The sequence below is a fragment of the Nanorana parkeri genome, unplaced genomic scaffold, assembly GCF_000935625.1.
Source record: "Nanorana parkeri isolate BGI_ZX_2015 unplaced genomic scaffold, ASM93562v1 scaffold425, whole genome shotgun sequence".
Lineage (NCBI taxonomy): Eukaryota > Metazoa > Chordata > Amphibia > Anura > Dicroglossidae > Nanorana > Nanorana parkeri.
The window spans coordinates 302,970-321,137 of NW_017306693.1; the positions used below are offsets into that span (position 1 = coordinate 302,970).

The 18,168-nt window shown below is 41.4% G+C and overlaps 1 protein-coding gene across 2 annotated transcripts in view; it reads right to left on the reverse strand.

Annotated features, from left to right (window-relative positions):
• Window positions 1-4,849: 4,849 nt before the first annotated feature.
• Window positions 4,850-18,168, reverse strand: part of GRHL1 (grainyhead like transcription factor 1) — a 35,307-nt gene continuing 21,988 nt past the window's right edge. The window contains exons 9-16 of one of the 2 annotated variants that reach the window (XM_018560010.1): window positions 14,705-14,863; window positions 14,467-14,518; window positions 12,828-12,967; window positions 11,943-11,980; window positions 10,983-11,071; window positions 9,165-9,250; window positions 7,023-7,087; window positions 4,850-5,236 (exon numbers count right to left, since the gene is read on the reverse strand). In XM_018560010.1, the coding sequence (XP_018415512.1) occupies window positions 5,122-5,236; window positions 7,023-7,087; window positions 9,165-9,250; window positions 10,983-11,071; window positions 11,943-11,980; window positions 12,828-12,967; window positions 14,467-14,518; window positions 14,705-14,863 (744 nt within the window). In that variant the 3' untranslated portion in view covers window positions 4,850-5,121. Of the gene's footprint in view, window positions 5,237-7,022; window positions 7,088-9,164; window positions 9,251-10,982; window positions 11,072-11,942; window positions 11,981-12,827; window positions 12,968-14,430; window positions 14,519-14,704; window positions 14,864-18,168 lie in introns of both variants that reach the window. The other variant, XM_018560009.1, reaches the window with a different exon arrangement.

Here is an 18,168-nt window from a genome sequence, read left to right on the forward strand (position 1 = left end):
TTCTCCTTTATTATTTGCATTTCAGGACTCTTGACAAAACTATAGATCTACAAGTTTCCATAGCACTTAACATACCTGAAAGCTTGTTTTTTTCAGCAGCACAGTGACTATTAGTAGGCAAGCACAACATAAATGAGATAAAGGACTGCACAACTAAGTAGCCTAATTTGTCCTCATTTGGGATTCGATCGAGGCTGGTTGGCTACTTTATTTTTCTCCTTTAGGCCATCTTCCTTGTTCGACCATCTTTCCTCCCCAGCCAACACTAACTGGAGGCAGTTGGGGGACTGTGGAGGTGGATGAAGAGCTCTAAGCCTGGGAAGCAATAAGGGGAGCTGGGTTAGGTACTGCACAGGGCCATGGAGGGAGCCTGAAACGGGCTATGATCGGGAAAAAGTCATTATTGTAAGTAAACACTAGGGTTGAGATACGCTATATTGCCAAAAGTATTGGAAACCCCTCCAAATCATTGGATATGGGTGTTCTAAACCTCCATGGCCACAGGTGTATAAAATCAAGCACCTAGGCATGCAGACGCTTCTACAAACATTTGTAAAAGAATGGGTCGCTCTCAGGAGCTCAGTGAATTCAAGCGTGGTACCGCGATAGGTTGTCACCTGTGCAATAAGTCTATCTGTGACATTTCCTTGTTACTAAATATTTCACGGTCACCTGTTAGTGGTATTATAACAAAATGGAAGCAACTGGCAACAACAGCAACTCAGCCACGAAGTGGTAGGCCACGTAAAATGACAGAGCGGGTCAGCGCATGCTGAAGCTCACAGTGCGCAGAAGTCCCCAACTGTCTGCAGAGTCAATAGCTACAGACCTCCAAACTTCGTGTGGCCTTCAGATTGGTACAACAACAGTGCGTAGAGAGCTTCATGGAATGGGTTTCCATGGCCGAGCAGCTGCACCCAAGCCTTACATCACCAAGTGCAATGCAAAGCGTTGGATGCAGTGGTGTAAAGCACGCCGCCACTGAACTCTGGAGAAGTAGAGACGTGTTCTCTGGAGTGATGAATCACGCTTCTCTGTCTGGCAGTCCGATGCATGTGTCTGGGTTTGGCGGTTGCCAGGAGAACAGTACTTGCCTGACTGCATTGTGCCAAGTGTAAAGTTTGGATGAGGGGGGATTATGGTGTGGGGTTGTTTTTCAAGGGTTGGGCTTTGCCCCTTAGTTCTAGTGATGGGAACTCTTAAGGCATCAGCATACCAAGACATTTTGGACAATTTCATGCCCCCAACTTTGTGGGAACAGTTTGGGGATGGCCCCTTCCTGTTCCAACATGACTGCGCACCAGTGCAGAATGCAAGGTCCATAAAGACATAGATGAGCGAGTTTGGGGTGGAGGAACTGGACTGGCCCACACAGAGTCCTGACCTCAACCCAATATAACACCTTTGGGATGAATTAGAGCGGAGACTGCGAGCCTGGCCTTCTCATCCAACATCAGTACCTGATCTCACAAATGTGCTTCTGGAAGAATGATCAAACATTCCTATAGACACACTCCTAAACCTTGTGGACGCCTTCCCAGAAGAGTTGAAGCTGTTATAGCTGCAAAGGGTGGGCCAACTCAATGTTGAGACTGGGATGCCATTAAAGATCATGTGCCCAAAGGTTAAAATTAAAAATATTAATTATGACTTACAAAGCCATCCACAACTCTGCCCCCGGCTATATCTCAAACCTGGTCTCAAAGTATCACCCTAACTGTCCCCTAAGTTCTTCAAATTACCTTCTGCTTTCCAGCTCCCTCGTCAACCCCTCCCATGCTCACCTCCAGGACTCCCTATATGGAACTCTCTACCCCAACCTCCCCCATCCTATGGAACTCTCTACCCCAACCTGTCTGTCCATCTCCCACTCTGACTGCCTTTAGGTGATCCCATAAGACTCATCTCTTATAAGCATTGTGGCGCTATATAAATTCTGTATAATGATAATAATGTGCGTGTAAAGGCAGGCGTACCAATACTTTTGGTAATATAGTGTATGAAAGAATCGACTCCCATTGGTATGCAGGCCTTATCCCAAAATTCAAGCAATTAAAAAACAAACAAACACGGGATTTCAGAAAAAGTTATATAAAATGTATTTCTTTCTTTAAAAAGCATACATACAGATGTAACAGTGGGTACAAGGTTCCCCCCTCATAAATTGCTACGACTACTACACACCATTATCCAATAGATAACCTGAAACCAAATCCTTCAGCTGGAATTATATTGTAACAAACATAATTTAAATTTTTACAGATGATTTTTAAGTTACATCCCTGAAGTCGAATAACCCTTTTCTCTGTTCTGTCAAACAGACCAATAAAAACGAATAACAAATAGTCAAATACATAAATTTATATACAAAAAAAACAAAAAAACTATTTTCCAGTGTCTATACACTCACAATTATAGCACAGAATATAAGCAACCAGAATAATTGAGGTTTCCATGTCAAACTAGAAGGGACAATTCTTCCTCCCAACCTAAAATGGTAATGTATTAAGAGATTGTAATGCAGGCTAGCTCTACTCCTAGTGCAGAGGCGTCAAACCATATTTTCAGGAAATGATTTGCACCTGTTTTCAACCAGGGCCAGGCAAACTTTGACCCTCCAGCTGTGGTGAAACAACAAATCCCATCATGTCTCTGGGAATCATGCCTGTGGCTGCCAGTCTTGCAATACCTCATGGGATCTGTAGTTCCACAACAGCTGGAGGGACGACGCTTGCCTACCCTTGGTTCAAACTATCACAACAACTCATTCATACGGATGGCCAATCTATTACAACTTCTCCCAATCATTAAAATGGCCATCTGTTTCTCCTAAGAGGCAACCAGGCACAAAATGGAGAACGAAGGAACTTCGATGCTCTCACCATAGGAGATTGTAAGAAGAACCTGCGGCTGTTTTTAGAGATAGCAAAACAAATGATTATCCGCGCTATAGTGCTCTACCTCTGTTTTTAGAGATAACTTAGTCCATTGGAAAAGCTATTGCAACCGGAATATAAAAAAATGAAAGCATTGGGCCAGAAAGATCTTTTTTTAAGTAGCTATTTCTGTTTTGGACAGGCCAAAGTTTTTTTTTATTTAACATTCTATAAAAAAAGATGTTGTAAATGTATAAATAAAAAAGGGGGAAAGCCAAAATAGGATATTTTTTTTTTAAATACATTTTTCATATATCAATATTAAGCTTTTAAACCAAAAACACAGCCAACATATGCAGACATTAGAATGAAGAATATTAAGATAGGAAACCTGTACCTTTAGGTCCCATTGATAGAATATGGCCTATTACTAGATTACTACTGGATTGGCTTGTCCGTATTTCAGTCTAGACATGTGCAATTTTTGTTCCGAATCACAATTTGGAGGAATTTTCCAAAATTTGGACACATCTGAATTTCCGAATCCCAATGTATCCGAATCCAAAAGCGAAACTGAATCGGACATGTGACTTTTCTTGCCAATCAGATGTGTTTTGGTTTAATGCATCCGAATGGGTCTGAACACGAATCTTCGTTATGGCAACATGGGAGCCGTATATAGTATATATATATATAAAATACTAAAGCTGAGGCTCCCAGACCCAAATGGCATTCGGGAGCTCCCAAATGCAATTCGGAAATTCGGATCCCGAATGCAATTCGGGTCCAGGAGATTCAGCTTTAGTATTAATATCTGTATATGGTTTCTGTGGCATTCGCAAAGAATATTCGTGAACTCATCCAAAACGAAAGAAAAACTTCCGAATCCGAAACCCGAACAAAATTGAATTTCGGATCCAAATCCTGAAACAACTAAATATCCGAACCGAATTTTCCCACAGCTTACATGTCATTTTCAGACCTTATGAAAAGGTCTGTGTTTTGCCCATACCAACCAGTCAGGTGCTAGCTTCTCCGTACAGAAGCATGAAAGTATCAATCTGATTGGTTACTATGCACAAGTAATAAACTAGCTGTATTGAGCAGTAAAATAAAACAATAAAAGTATTATGCTGGTCTACAAGCAACCCAGTCAGCAATATTCACAACTACATATAACATATAGGCCACATAAAAGAAAAACTAAATGGCCAAGCATCTCCCGCTGAAGGCATGAAACTAATTATTATATATCATCAAATAATGTTATGTGGAGCTCAGTATTCTACAGCCCTCTCCCAAAGCTTTTCTCATGGGTCTGACTAGAAATAATATTGGTTGTCCTAGGTTTACAGTCTATTACTGCTGCCCTTTGCACTGCCTAACTGAAGAAGCCTGCATGCTTATTTCTACCCCAATACGACTTCCGGCCATCACCACATTGTCGCTGCCCTTCCAACTGAACTTATAATGCATTGAATGGGCACAAATATGGCTTCCCTACTTCCTGAGAGAAAAATGTTATAATATGCTTGTTATAACCTGTGCTTGTTTGTCACACACTCGTCTACTGATCCCAAATTTGGCACCTCCGATAAATCCTCACCATATATACACACGCATACTGTAACTATATATTATATACGTAATAAGCTCATGTATACACATTTACAAAAGAGAAAAAAAAAAAAAGTTATAAAAAATATATTGCACTTCTTATATACATTCATGGGTGCAGGACTTGACAAGACCCATTATCGTTCTTCATATGCAAGGCAGTTTTAACAAGTGGTAAAGATATACAGCCCTTTGCTGCCCATGCTTCATTGCATTACAGGTCCCTCAGGTTCTACAGTCTGCCCCACCATATGGCCAGAAAACTATTATCCTCCAACCCGCTGTAGTTTTCTGCCAAAATGTGTATTCTGTTTCGTTTTGGTTTTCTTCTGTTGGCAGACAGAAGAATTAAAAGATATTTCTTCAGCTTGATAAAGGAACCTGAGCTGTTGTGCTTTCGGAGTGTTGAAAGGAACCTGCAATGCACTTCAGGACATGCTGAGCAGAGTGGGTTCCCTGCAGTGTTGTACCACCCGTATAGATTGTAGGTAACAGCTCGCTCAGATATTCTGAGGGATTGTAACAGCAGCCGGTGACTTTCCTCCTTGGAAGCTGACCCGTCTCCTTGCAAGGCAAGTGGTGAACACTGGCCTTTATGGAACAGTCTATGTGCAATGGAGGGAGTAGGTTAGATTTCTGTCAGAGTCAGCTTGTAGCTTCCCCCGGTCTCTTCAATCTGAAGCTGGAAGGTGTCTTCATTTGAATAGTGCCGAATGATGTTGTCATCCATGTTTACCAGGATCCTAGGGTGATGGAAGAAAATATTTAGAACCACAAACACGATCTCATTTAGTGGAAAACAAGCATCCAGCACGGAGAAGTAATAGCAGGTAGAGATCTGCGGTCGGGCAGTCACCATTAGAAGTACACTTAAGACTACATAAAAGATTGCTGGCTTCCACTAAAAGATGGAAAAAGCCTTTTATATTCTTTATTGGGTCAGTCCAGCTAAAAGTAATATTTCAGTTGCAGGTAAGGTCTGGTGTGCCAAGTCAGACCCGGGTTCTTATACTAGGTGAGCCCTACAGTACAAATTTCTTCCCAACATGATTCCGGTCCACTGGGGGGTTTTGGGGGGGTCCTGCCTACCTTTTTGCTTTTCAGCTCCTCCTTTTACATTCTACATAAAATTAAATAAAAAAACAGGAAGAATCTGAGCCGCTCATTGGCAGGTGGCCTATATCTCACCAAGCCCCTATGAGAAAAGAAACTGTAGCAGGGTTAGTCTCCAGCATCTACCAAACATTTACATAGTTTTGGGTTGACACTCCCTGTACTTGCTGGCTAGCAGTTATGTACATTGGCTGTCTTTAACTGTAATATTAACTGTAAAAAATAATCTAAAATCAACCTGCTCAGAATGATTGAAAACAGTCTCTGGGTTGTTTGTCCTGAAATCTCAGCAGTTGTTCCATAGGGGTGCTTAATATACATTTGGGACCACAGAGTGGATCAGAATGGTGGAAGGTGGGGGGGGACACCACTGTACTGCACCCCTCTTGCCCCTAGTTGTCAAGTGCCAATGTTGACTATAACAGCCCAGGGAGGAGGCAAAAATCAGAGTGGGAATGTTCCATGTGTTACTGAAAAAAGTAGTACAAATAGCAAATATTGCCACTTGTTTAAGAGGTTTCTAGTTCACTGGCTGCCATGTTCCTGAGCTTGCTTCAATACTCAGCCCTGGTTCACCCCTGTAGGAGTTTTTGAGCAGTTCAAAAAGCGCTTTTAACTGCACAACACCATAAATCCCATGATTTTCGATGGCCCTGGTTCACACCTGAGCAGAAACACTTCCATTGCACACAATGGTTTATGAACTGCGAATCAAAACATGCGTCGTTATGTACACACGTTAAAACGCACATACAAATGTGCATAACGCAGAAATAACCACATGCTGCAAACGCACATACAAATGCGCAAAAACTGTGGGGGCTAGGTGTGAACCAGGGCTCAGGGATAAAAAAAAACATGTTTTATCCAGAGAAAGTCCCTGTATACTTCTGGGTAAGGAACTTTCTGAACTGTGGAGTGGATGATCATTACAGCCAGGCAACCAGCAATTTTGCCATGCAGCACTCAATGACAGCTTAACTTTAAAAGCAGCCTGTGGTGTGAGCATCAATTTTATCCGGAAAGGAATTTTAGACATTCTAAAATACAAAATCCCAGCAAAGAATATTTTATTCTCCACTTGGGCTTTACAACTATGCCCCACTACGCTCAATGGCTCACAGTTGATAACTGGCTTCTGCCAAACCTGGCCCTAGACTGTAATCTCTGTATCAGTGGGCAGAGACAACAGATTGTGAGCTCCACTGGGGCAGCAACTAATGAGAAGCATTCTACCGACTTTGAAAACACTGCAAAATATGTCATTGTTGTTGTTATATTCGTATGGGAAATAAGTGATCATCTTCAATTAAAAACTGATATACGAATACACAACAATAAATCATCAAGCCATCTGCTTCCAGCAATGCGACGCCAAATCCTGCAGATACATTCATACAGCACGGAAATACTTACCCTTTTTTACATTTCTTAAAGATCTTTCCAATTTTCTCAAACGGAACTTCATATTTTTCTGAGATCTAAAAAAGTAATATAAAAAAACATATTTACTTCTGACTTCTATGTAGGTCTGGTAGTATTTTTAATAAGCCCATCAGTAAAAGTAACAGCTAGCACAGACCTAAATTATATTTACACTTTCGCCACCAAGTTGGGATAACACCTATTTAATATTTTTACCTATTATGTCCCTATTTATATAGCATATGGTACAAAAAAATAAAAAAACGTGCTTCTTGCAATGTATGTTAAAGTTAATGAGAGAAACACAATGCTTGAATTTCAGTCCTAAGTTCCATAAGGACAGATCCCTGTGAAGGTGCTCAGAATAAACCTGGAATCAGCCATGTTGCCTGATTGCAACAAAACATCTAAAAAGGTGAGAAATGTTTAAAATTATTTTTTGCTATGGTATTTTGTGTGAATATATAAAAACATAGGGCTTTTTCCCCCAAAATGGACTGCAAAAGTGGAAATACACTTTAACTGTTGATTTGTGCCTACCAGTAGCTTTTTTCCCCCCTTTTATTAGCTACTAACCCCCTCCCTTCCTTCTCCATCAGTCATGCAAGTCAAAACTTTATTTACACACCGTCTTAATATTATAAACCAGATGAGGACTTGTAAAAAAAACAAAAAAACACAACACAAAAAAACCCTTCTTATAGAACAGGTGATCAAGTAGAGGATGTTAACAATTGGCATCAATGTACTACTACTTTGTAATATGGATTTTGTAATATGGATTTTAAGTATATGAATCAGCAATAGCCGTTAGAGACAGTATACTGACATCTGGAGAACTATATGAATGTTACTACAAGTGGATTGTTTTATATTGAACTATGGGATTTTTTTATTATAATTAAATAAATATTTATTAAGTATATATATCTGAGTCCTTTCTAAACACACTCCATCACAATAGCAATATTGTAAATGATTCTTTGAAACAATTGGCATCAAAAGTTGTGTGTGTGTACAGGCCCAGTAATTGGTATCCAGCCCTGGTATTACTCAAAGGGTGCTTATTTTATTTTGACCTATATAACTAGTTGTCTTGCTCTTTTCAAATGGTGAATACTGTACAACTCCTCATCTTGAGGAATCCATTATATTTGAGGCAGACCTAAATTCAACATGAAGAATAAGGGCGGGGTCGGGGGGGTGAGAGTAGGAGGATTTTATTTAAATGGAGATTTTACCTGCCTTCTGCAGCAAGGACATCCTGGGGTGCTCTGGTTCCAGGTCAAGCACTGAAGTTAGTATCACCAGATAAAGAAAGATACTCTTAGCACTGATGCCCACGATGGAGAGCTGATCAAGGCCATGTTTAGGCCCCAAGACTGGAGAGCTAAGCTCTGAAGGACCTCCTTGTTACAGAAGGCAGGTATGTTTATGCTAAATTTTTACTCCTACTTGTCTCCCTGATGCTCCTTAAAAGAGCTTAGATATGTTACTAGATGAGTAGCTAGAAAGGTTCACATGAGAGCTTAGCAAACCTAAAAATTAAGTTGGGTGCAAAGATCTCACCCCGAGAAACAATGAAGACTTTTAGAACGATAGTGAGCTCAGTTAGGAGTATACATGGTATGGCTTTCCAGCTATGCCTTCCTATCATTAGGAAACACTGCCAATTGCCAGGATGGCAGGAGCAGAAATCATGAGCAGTGAGTTATCTGTTATAAATATTCTAGACATACAAGAAACAAGAGTCCATCCCAGAGAACCCATCAGGCTCCCCAATACCTTGAATGCCACTTTTGGGATAGACTACCCCTTAAGAATGGTTTATTAAAGACAAAACTCCATCAAATTCAACCTGCTTAAAATTAGAAATTTCCAACTAACCCTCCCCAGGGGGAAAAATAAGCCTTGGAATGGGGAATCCCTTTTCTAGTGACAGAATGCCAAGTCGATGTTTCTTGCAACCCTCACAGTGTGAAATCCTCTTCAGTCATCTCCTTATACTGGGCACTAGTAAGTTTACACAGAGTAATGGGGTCTCCTCTGAGATGCCTTACTCTAGTGTAAAGGTGCCTGGTTTGTGCCTGGCCTCATTCTCTAAAACAAACAACATGAAGGTTGGATACTTACAGCTTCCATCAGTCCTTTCAGTGATGGAGATTTCAGCATAAGAGCATCAAAAACTTCTTCCGTCTCTCTCCGCACATACAGCAGCACTACAACAGGAGAGGAGATACAAACTCTGTATCAGTATCCATCACCTTGCCAATAAACACCTTTCCAATTAGTCACTGAATATTACTTAACATGATAAATGAACATTAATTCCACAGAAGTATATTTGTTGCATGATTAGGCAATATGCACTGTGACACAGAAACAGATTAAACACGGCGAAGACAACGAGCTCATCACTGTTCATCATAAAACCCTCTATGATTGTGATTCTACTGTTTATAAAGAAGGGGTGGTGGAAACCTTGGTTGCGCACTGGTGTTCTGTGGCACTGCATTGGAGTAATGAGATGGAGCACTCTGTCTTGTTAGCAGTGGCAGTCTCCACATTCTACTTTACTACAAGTTTCCTTTAAGGTTCCCACACAGGTAATTATCATCCTACAAGGGTAATCTAAGACAGGCTCCTAACAGTAAGGCTATGTGCTGCACCCAATATAGAAGGCCAACAGGTATTGCTGTGCTTCTGAACAGCTGGGCCGGGATATGTGGTCTTGTAAGGGCCACATCAGTGCACAGATACATTAACACACCACAGTAGATAAAACAATTTAAAGCGCATCTAAACCCAAGAACAAAAATGTTATATATTGCAGCCAGCCAGTTCTTAGATGTGAGGCTACATTAGTCTTATTTTGCATCTATTTTCACCTGTGATCCTCGCTCACCCTTCTGTACCTATGGAGAGCAGGGCCGTCACCCTAGGGTAAGACAGTTAATCCTCATGTCCCATCGCACTCCTGACCGGAGAGAGCCCAATGCAGCCGGGCGGGTGAGGCAGTGACAACGGATTCCTCCGCAAAGTATAGATGAATAAAGGTAGTCACTCACACTCCAAAAAGGTAGTAAAGTCAATAATGTTTATTGACTCAAAATGATGCACATCTCGTTAGCGACGTTTCGGGACCGTGCGGCCCCTTCCTCAGGCAGAGGAAGGGGCCGCACGGTCCCGAAACGTCGCTAAGGAGATGTGCATCATTTTGAGTCAATAAACATTATTGACTTTACTACCTTTGAAGTGTGAGCGACTACCTTTATTCATCTAGTGTAAGACAGAACACATCCCGCTTACCTCTTCTACATAACATAGGGGGTGTTCTGTAGTTCACAGACAGAACTTGAAACAATGCTAACTCATAACAGTCAGCAGAGAACGGGTACATGGAGTTTTCAGCTCATTGAATATCTGGCAGGATCAATTGATTTTTTGGCATGATAACTGATGAAATGCTTTCAGTGGTATATTTACAGACAAAAAGGGAGCAAGTGAGAGAAGTTGATTGTTAGCGCTAACATACACTTTAAGATCCTTTCTGAGTTCTAATCTCTACAGAGACACCCATATGACCAGGAGTGTAGGGACTGGTCCGCTTTTACCCTATGCAATGCTCTTTACTATGTGGCTCTCCCTGTAATTCTCTTACAATGCCAAGGTATTATGGCCACGTATTACATAGGGAAGGTGAACGGTAAATAAGTGTAATTTTTAGCAAAGGACGAAAAAAAGTGAAGTGTATGCAATTTCAATTATACGTCTTCTCTGGAACCTCCATTGTTCCACCAACTGAATACCAGGCCTATAGCATACTGCTTTTTTTAAAATAAAAAATACCAAAACATAAAACCAGTGGAATGGAATAAAAATACAGTACAGTTGCTATGCTGTGGATTTTTCTGAGAAGCAGAATGTATATAAGAGGAAAGCCATACATACCTCTCTTTGGCTCATCTATTCTCAGGATCTTAGCGGGAGGCGTTGTAAAGTCTTCCTCCGGAGTGAAAGGCACTCTCTTCATAACAGAGCTGGACATAAACATAGGAGATATAAACTTTTCATTTTGTATATAGATGTGAAGACTGGTCTATATCACCTGTATTTGATATAATTTAATATTGTTTTGTTTTTTGTTTCAACCAGCCAACTGGACACAATTTATAGCCATTGATGTTTCCTTGCTAATTTAATGTCCATGACCCACTGCACTCCTGACCGATAGAAACCTAGAAAATTATGTTGCTGGGTGCTGCTGTAAGAAGCTAATGGTGCCGCTTTCATCAAGTTAAATGAGACAAGTCAGCGACACGCCAAACTCTTTAGTGAGAATTAGACATGGCATCACAAAGCTCATAACATTTTGGAGCCACAAGGGGTCCCTTCATCAGACACACAATGTGAAATCTATGTGAATTTGGAACCCCCTTGTGGCCACGAAATGTCACAATCTTTGTGATACCATGTCAATAAAGACGTTCTCACTGGAGGAGTTTGGAGCACTGGTGACTGGTCTCATTTATCCTTGCTAATCCATTCCCATAAAACAGAATGAAGATTGCCGGGAGCCTTACAAATGCTTTTAAGGGGCTGCAACCTTCTGTTTGGAAGTGGATCACCATTTCCAGTTCTCCGCCTTAGCCAGGATCTAAGCACAGGTACCGTATTTAGAACACCAAGCAGTCTTAGTGTTGGCTTAAGTTAGGAGTTGGGCTTGTGCTTTCATAAAAACAAAAGCAGTGAAAAGTGCAGCAAAGCTTAGCGTCCAATTAGTTTTATTTTGCTGTAGTCCTATCAGGCAGAAGCGAAAGCCTGGCCGCTATAGGAAATTGCAATTACACTTGGCACTGCCTGACCTCTTTTCCAAATCTTTACAAAGAAATCAAAAAAGGTATTAATTACCTTTCTCCATCCATCTCCTCTGATGAAAGGGGGAGCACCTGGAATATAATGGAAACAGAAATATACAAACTTAATATATAAATACACCATTCGTTTTCCAAGATTTGCATACTAGGACTTTACTATGAGCACGTCTTGCAGGAATCCAGAAAAAAAAATGGGCCCTTATTTGTAACCATTCTATTTGGTAACAATGCGGAGGCCTCCACAGAGACATTCCCTATTTAAATTTTAACATTTGTTGAAAAATGCAAATTTTCCTGCATCTGTTATGGTTTCCTTATGCACAGATTTGGTGATAAGGTAAAGTTAAAACACAGGTTGGGCCTGTAGTGGGAAAAGTAGCTGGTCTTATACTGCAACTTCTAGTTTGTGTTTTGTGGACTACACTTACACTATCACATTAGAAGACATCTTTAAAAAAAAATAAAAAATATTATTATTATTATTATTAATACTACAACCCCAATACTGCTACACATACTGCATCTGCAACAGCCTCCCATACCTCCTGACCGTTTCGGACAGCCACAGCATTAACACTTCTGGGTAGTGTTGGTACTTGCAGCCAAGCCGTGACCCCCAACATTCCTATTCCATCACTATGGTGGGCAGCTTTGCTAGCCAATAGGAATTTGAATGGGTCAGGAAAAGAAAGGCCAGCTTCCGGAATTTTTGGAAGTGCTGTTCTGTCAGCACTGGCACAGTTAATGGAAAACTGATTTGTATTCTGTAACATTTAGAACAGGAACTACAACTAGATACAATAAAAGGCCTAGTGCACATAAACTCACGTTATATAGGTTAGCTGGCAATTTTAATCCCTACATCCCAGGCATTTTGCTTTGAAGTGAAAAATAGGTACTGGGAACCGGAAATACTTACGTGAGTGGTGCGCTGGAGATTGGCAAAGTGTACGTCAGGGATGAACAGGACTGGCTGTGTGTCCATGTCCTGCATGGGTTTGAACACCGTGAGGTCTGTCCTCTTATGAGAGGGAAGCAGTGCACCTTTCACATCTGTAACTGCACAACAGAATAGAAAAGAATTGATCAATCATAGAAGCCAAAACTTGGTCTAAAAGTACTGCAAAAGCTTTAAGAGCGAAAAAACGAAACCTCTACCACTGTGACACAGACCGTATTAAAAACCTTAGAGATATACAAACCCTTCTTTTCATTGCTAACCATTTATATTTATTGCTCTATATGTCACCATTGGACAGATAATATCCACAAAAAAGGCAAAGATAGAACCCCAACACACATTCCAACTCTTCCCTAATCTATTCAAAAACAAAAAAAAGTTTTGGTTGGCGTTTCATTTTGATCTCTCATATTATAAATATCATGTAGAACACTCAAATAAGGGAGTAGCACCATCTCACTGGCTTAGGTGTAGGGGACCTAGATAGTCATGCTAGGTCATGTGCTGTGGGCAGCCCAGAGTACTAGCGATATAGTATTCATTAAAATATATTTCGGATATGCATTTCACATCATGCAGTCTGTCTTTACTCCCCAAATTGAATGCTTGCTTTACCCGTGGCTAGGCTGTGCTCAAAAATTAGTGTAGTGATGGTTAGCCATGTTCACACCATTATGTTCAACACAACACCTTCATCCATTTCCCTCTAAATGGACAATGTACCATGGCGTGTAAGAGTTTCCCATGGTGAGGAAACCATGGATGGCTTGCATCTTTACCAGCCTTCCTCTGCCTCCCCGTTCCCCTGTAGTCAATTTCCAAAAAAATGCCTTGCTGTAAGGGTAGGGGCAGTGCAGATCATCCTTAACAGGTAGACATAATTGCCTGGAAATTTTATTCTTTGAAATGTGACCATTGTACAGCGAGATCAAACCACCTGCGCTAGGGTCTTCACTCCATGGATCATAGTCAGACACCGATGTTTAAACTGTGTGTGTTTAGGGAACACATGAATGGAACTGAATTCGGTAGCAGTAGCTCAGGGAGCTTAACATTAACCTTTCCTAGAGAAATGTGGAGCCACCATCAACAATATCTAGTCAACTTGGTATTATACGGACCACTGGCTTCAATACTTTTGAGTCTCAAACTTAGAACAATTATACAAGTCAGGAGTCCTTATCCGCAGGCTTGTATGGGTCAGTCAATAAAAGTATTGATGCAGGGGAGTCTGTAGGACACCAAGGCAACTAGCATTTGCAGAATGAGTATTTAGCAATGGCACCCTCCATGTTTTTCATAGGAAATATTTGCTCTAAATTTTCCTTTTCACAGACTAATAGAAGAAAATCAGTAGCCATGTTGTCCAAAAGTCGCCCATCAGATGGCTAAATAACCATTACCATGAAGGGAAATAAAGGACTATAGGAGAGTACATACAACCATTAAAGAGTATGGTAATGGAGGACACGCATGTGGACCGTATCACTGATTCTGCCTGGAGTTCCTTTCTAAACAGGCCAGCGAGACACAATGGGACAATTGTATCATTTCTACTTACAAGCATTCATCTGGGAGCTGGGCTCAGTACACTTGCCTTTTCTCTTGCTCTGCTTACGCTCTTCATCTCGGATTTTACGCTCTGCACCCTACAATAGACAAAATCATCTTTAAATAGTTTTTTTGCAGCAGGACTAGAAATGAGACTGATGAATCATAGCGATGGGAAAAAAGCAAAAGCAGCTTGCAGCTCTAGAAGTCTAATTAAATGGTACATATGATGAAATCGACAAATAGTGTGACAGATCTGCCTCAAACAACCCAATGTATCTCACCTTATCACAGAAAACTTTGATCTGGCAGTAGGCCCGGTGGACGGGCTTGTTACTTCTGTTGTTGTAGCTGTAGGTGTCGATCTGGATGTTGAGTGGAAGCCCCTTCACCCCTTTCTGAGAAGAGAAGTCTGTGCTCAAACAGTTCACAGATATGAACACCTAAAGACGAGGAGAGACAGACATCAGTAATATGGTGACACATTTATAGAAGGACTTTAAATGAATGCAGAAAATGCATCAATTCTAAGTGATATGTACACACAGGAAAATAGTCACGCTCTAAATTTGAAGCGACACTAAACCTTAAAAATACCCTGTTTCCCCTAAAATAAGACCTACCCCAAAAATAAGACCTAGTACTATTTTGGGGAATTACTAAAATATAAGACCTACCCCGAAAATAAGACCTAGTTGTGGCCATTCCCAGGGCCAGTGGTGGCATAAGGGGGAACTTGAAGAGCCGCAAGAGAGAATCAGCAGTGCCAACGAAGCCAGCGCTAGAGGAAGTGAGGCCGGCTCCTGTCACAGGCAGAGTGATATCAAATGCACTCTGCCTGTGAGGAATCCATGGTGAAAGCGCGCTTCGCTCATTCTGGCCAGCGATTGGTTAGCAAATTGCTCTTGGAAAGGTACGGCACCCCTGATTGCCCTGATCACCATATTTTTTGTACATTAATAAGCAGGGATTGTTGTACATTAAAAAAAAAAAAAAAAGAAGAAGACCTACCCCAAAAATGAGACCAATTGTGTTCTTTTGAGCCCCAAATTATATAAGACAGTGTCTTATTTTCGGGAAAACACGGTACAGTCAAGTACCTTACCTATTAACAAAAATATATCTTATTGGCCATTTTTGTTCCCCATAGTCCCTGTATGTGTGTTTTAAAGTAAAGTAGTCACCGCTCCAAGCTCGCTCCTGTGATGGACCACAATCTCACGTTTAGTTAACTAATTTGTATTGAGATTGTAGTCCATCACAGGAGCGAGCTTGAAGCGGTGACTACTTTACAACACACAGGGACCATGGGGAACAAAAGTAGCCACCCTCCAGAAAGGATGACAGTGTCAGCACCAGTTCAGGCCCCGTTCACACCAGGGTGGTTGGGTCGCACGGATTTGTCCAGGCTGAACCGCCAACATAAACAATCCCATACATTCCTATGGGGACCGTTCATGCAACCGCGTGGCTCTGTGGGATCCGAACCGCTTGTCGCCCAAAATGCTCTGAGCTACTTTTCTCGCACGTTTTCCTTATAGAATTAAATGGAAACGCACTGATCAGCGAGTATTTAAATTGTATTTCAGCGCTGAAACGATTCAATACGCCTAAAAACGCCATTTCAAAAATCGCGCTGAAACGAGATGATTTGAGGGTCTACAGCCGAGTGATACACAAATAAGATAAATTTTTGGTAATAGTTCAGGTACTTGAATGTATTTTTCAGATTTAACTCCTGAGTTTAGTATCACATTAAGACAATGGGGAGATGATGCAATATGGCAACGGTGACACTTTTCTGGCATTAGTGCCATCTCTGAAAGGTGACTGCTTTATAGTAAACACCTTTCTGCGATGGCCCTGCGCCAAATTCAGAAAAGCAGTGTGGCGTTCTAATGCCATTAGGGACTCATGCGAAAAATTCAGGTAAATTCTTAATAGCAACACTTTTCCATTATGTCGCAACGGCTGCAACATAAAGAAACCGCTGATACAGAGATGAGGAAATTGGCGGTAAATAAGATCATTTTGGAGTAACTTATGTTGAGAGTGAGGAGTTTGTCATCATCCATCCTCCCCCATGTTGTTGTTGGTGGTGGTGGTTGCTGGGTCGCCAGTGTCCTACCAGCCAACGAAGCTAGGCTGCTACCCCCACACTGCAAGGGTTAAGTGCTTGTTTAAGCCCAGGGTCTAAAATAAAAGATGCTAATCCTGATCCTCGATCCCGCAATGGTGGTGTCTCACCTCTCTCCCCCTCTGACTGAAATGCCCCTTGACGTCCTCACATCCAATGCGTAAATGGATGTGATGATGTCAAGTGTCTTTAGACCACCATAGCCTGGGGGAGAAGAGGTTGCGGGGACCAGGATAGGACCAAAGATCGGGTAAGACTATCTGCTTTATTCTAGACCCTAGACCAAAACGAGCAATTAACAGTAGGGAAGCCCTACTGCAAGAGTTCATTTTCTACATGCCCTGAGTTGTTCTTCAATTTTGGGTATTTGTAGATGTGCTTTTTCTTCTGTAGTTACTTATTTGTAAAAATATTTCAACTACAATTAGGCTTGGAGATATTGGTTATAGAACCTTCACAAAGTTGCAGCGTATGGATGTACTGCCACCTGGTGGTTGGCACTGCTGTGTTGTTACAAGTCAGGACTGCTTTGTACTAAATGTCAGCATTGGGGCTCATGCATACAACCATAAGAAATGCTGCATTCTTATCAGTACAGAAGTTTTTGCTTAATGGATCTGAACACAGATTCTAGATTCTATCACAGTATATCAGTTTACATCAAAACTGACCAAAATCAATTGTCACAAAGGGAAGTACCGATACTTTTCCTCAAGTACTCACCGATTCCCGTTTTTTTTTTTTTTTTAGGCTCGTGACAGTTTTTCTATAACAGTACAAAACTAAGGATTTTAGGACAGTAGGACAGAGCCGGGACTACAAATCTCAGCAACACATTATACAGCAATGCAGAATACCATCAGCTATAGAGGACTACAAATCCCAGCAAGACATTATACAGCAATGCAGAATAGTGGTATATGAATTTGCTACATACTCTGGGCTGCTGCTCTGCTCTGGGGTGCCAGCCTGATGTTTCAGGAGAGGGACATGTGCAGCAGGCCTCAGGAGGAAAATATTTGCGGGCGGTGAAAGTGCTGTAAACAGATGCCGTGTGGTTCCCAAGAAGGCTTTCGTGAGGTCCGCAGCAAGCGGGGAATCTCAGGCAGCCAAATCAATTTGAAACATTAAAGCGTCACTATTGGGTTTTGATATCAGGTCATGTTCACGAGCATGAGAAAATGCCCAGTATCAACACTGATACTGGCACATCCCTAATATAAAAATCCTATTTGTGTGTACCAAAGGTCTTTGCAAACCCTTTGCGTCGGTGCACATTACCAAGGTGTACCTCTGGCGCTGGTTCTGTCTGGTGTCCCGCTCAGCTCACTGAAGTCAGTGGTTGACAGGAGCTGGGTGGGACATCAGCCTGCGCAGCCCGCTCAGCTTCTGGTAACACTTGAGGCAGGATAGCATTTGTAGCTTTACCACATTTGGAGTGCCAAGGGGCGCTACCCCTGCTTAAAAAGCATACTGAAAATACTAACAAACATCTTTGGGCAAAGAGATTGAAAAGCAGAGATCACCCTGCAGAGACTTGGAGAAAAACAAAAGAGAATTCTGAAGATCGAGTAAACTGCGCTGTGGACGGATCTGAAGAAGTGGTAAAAC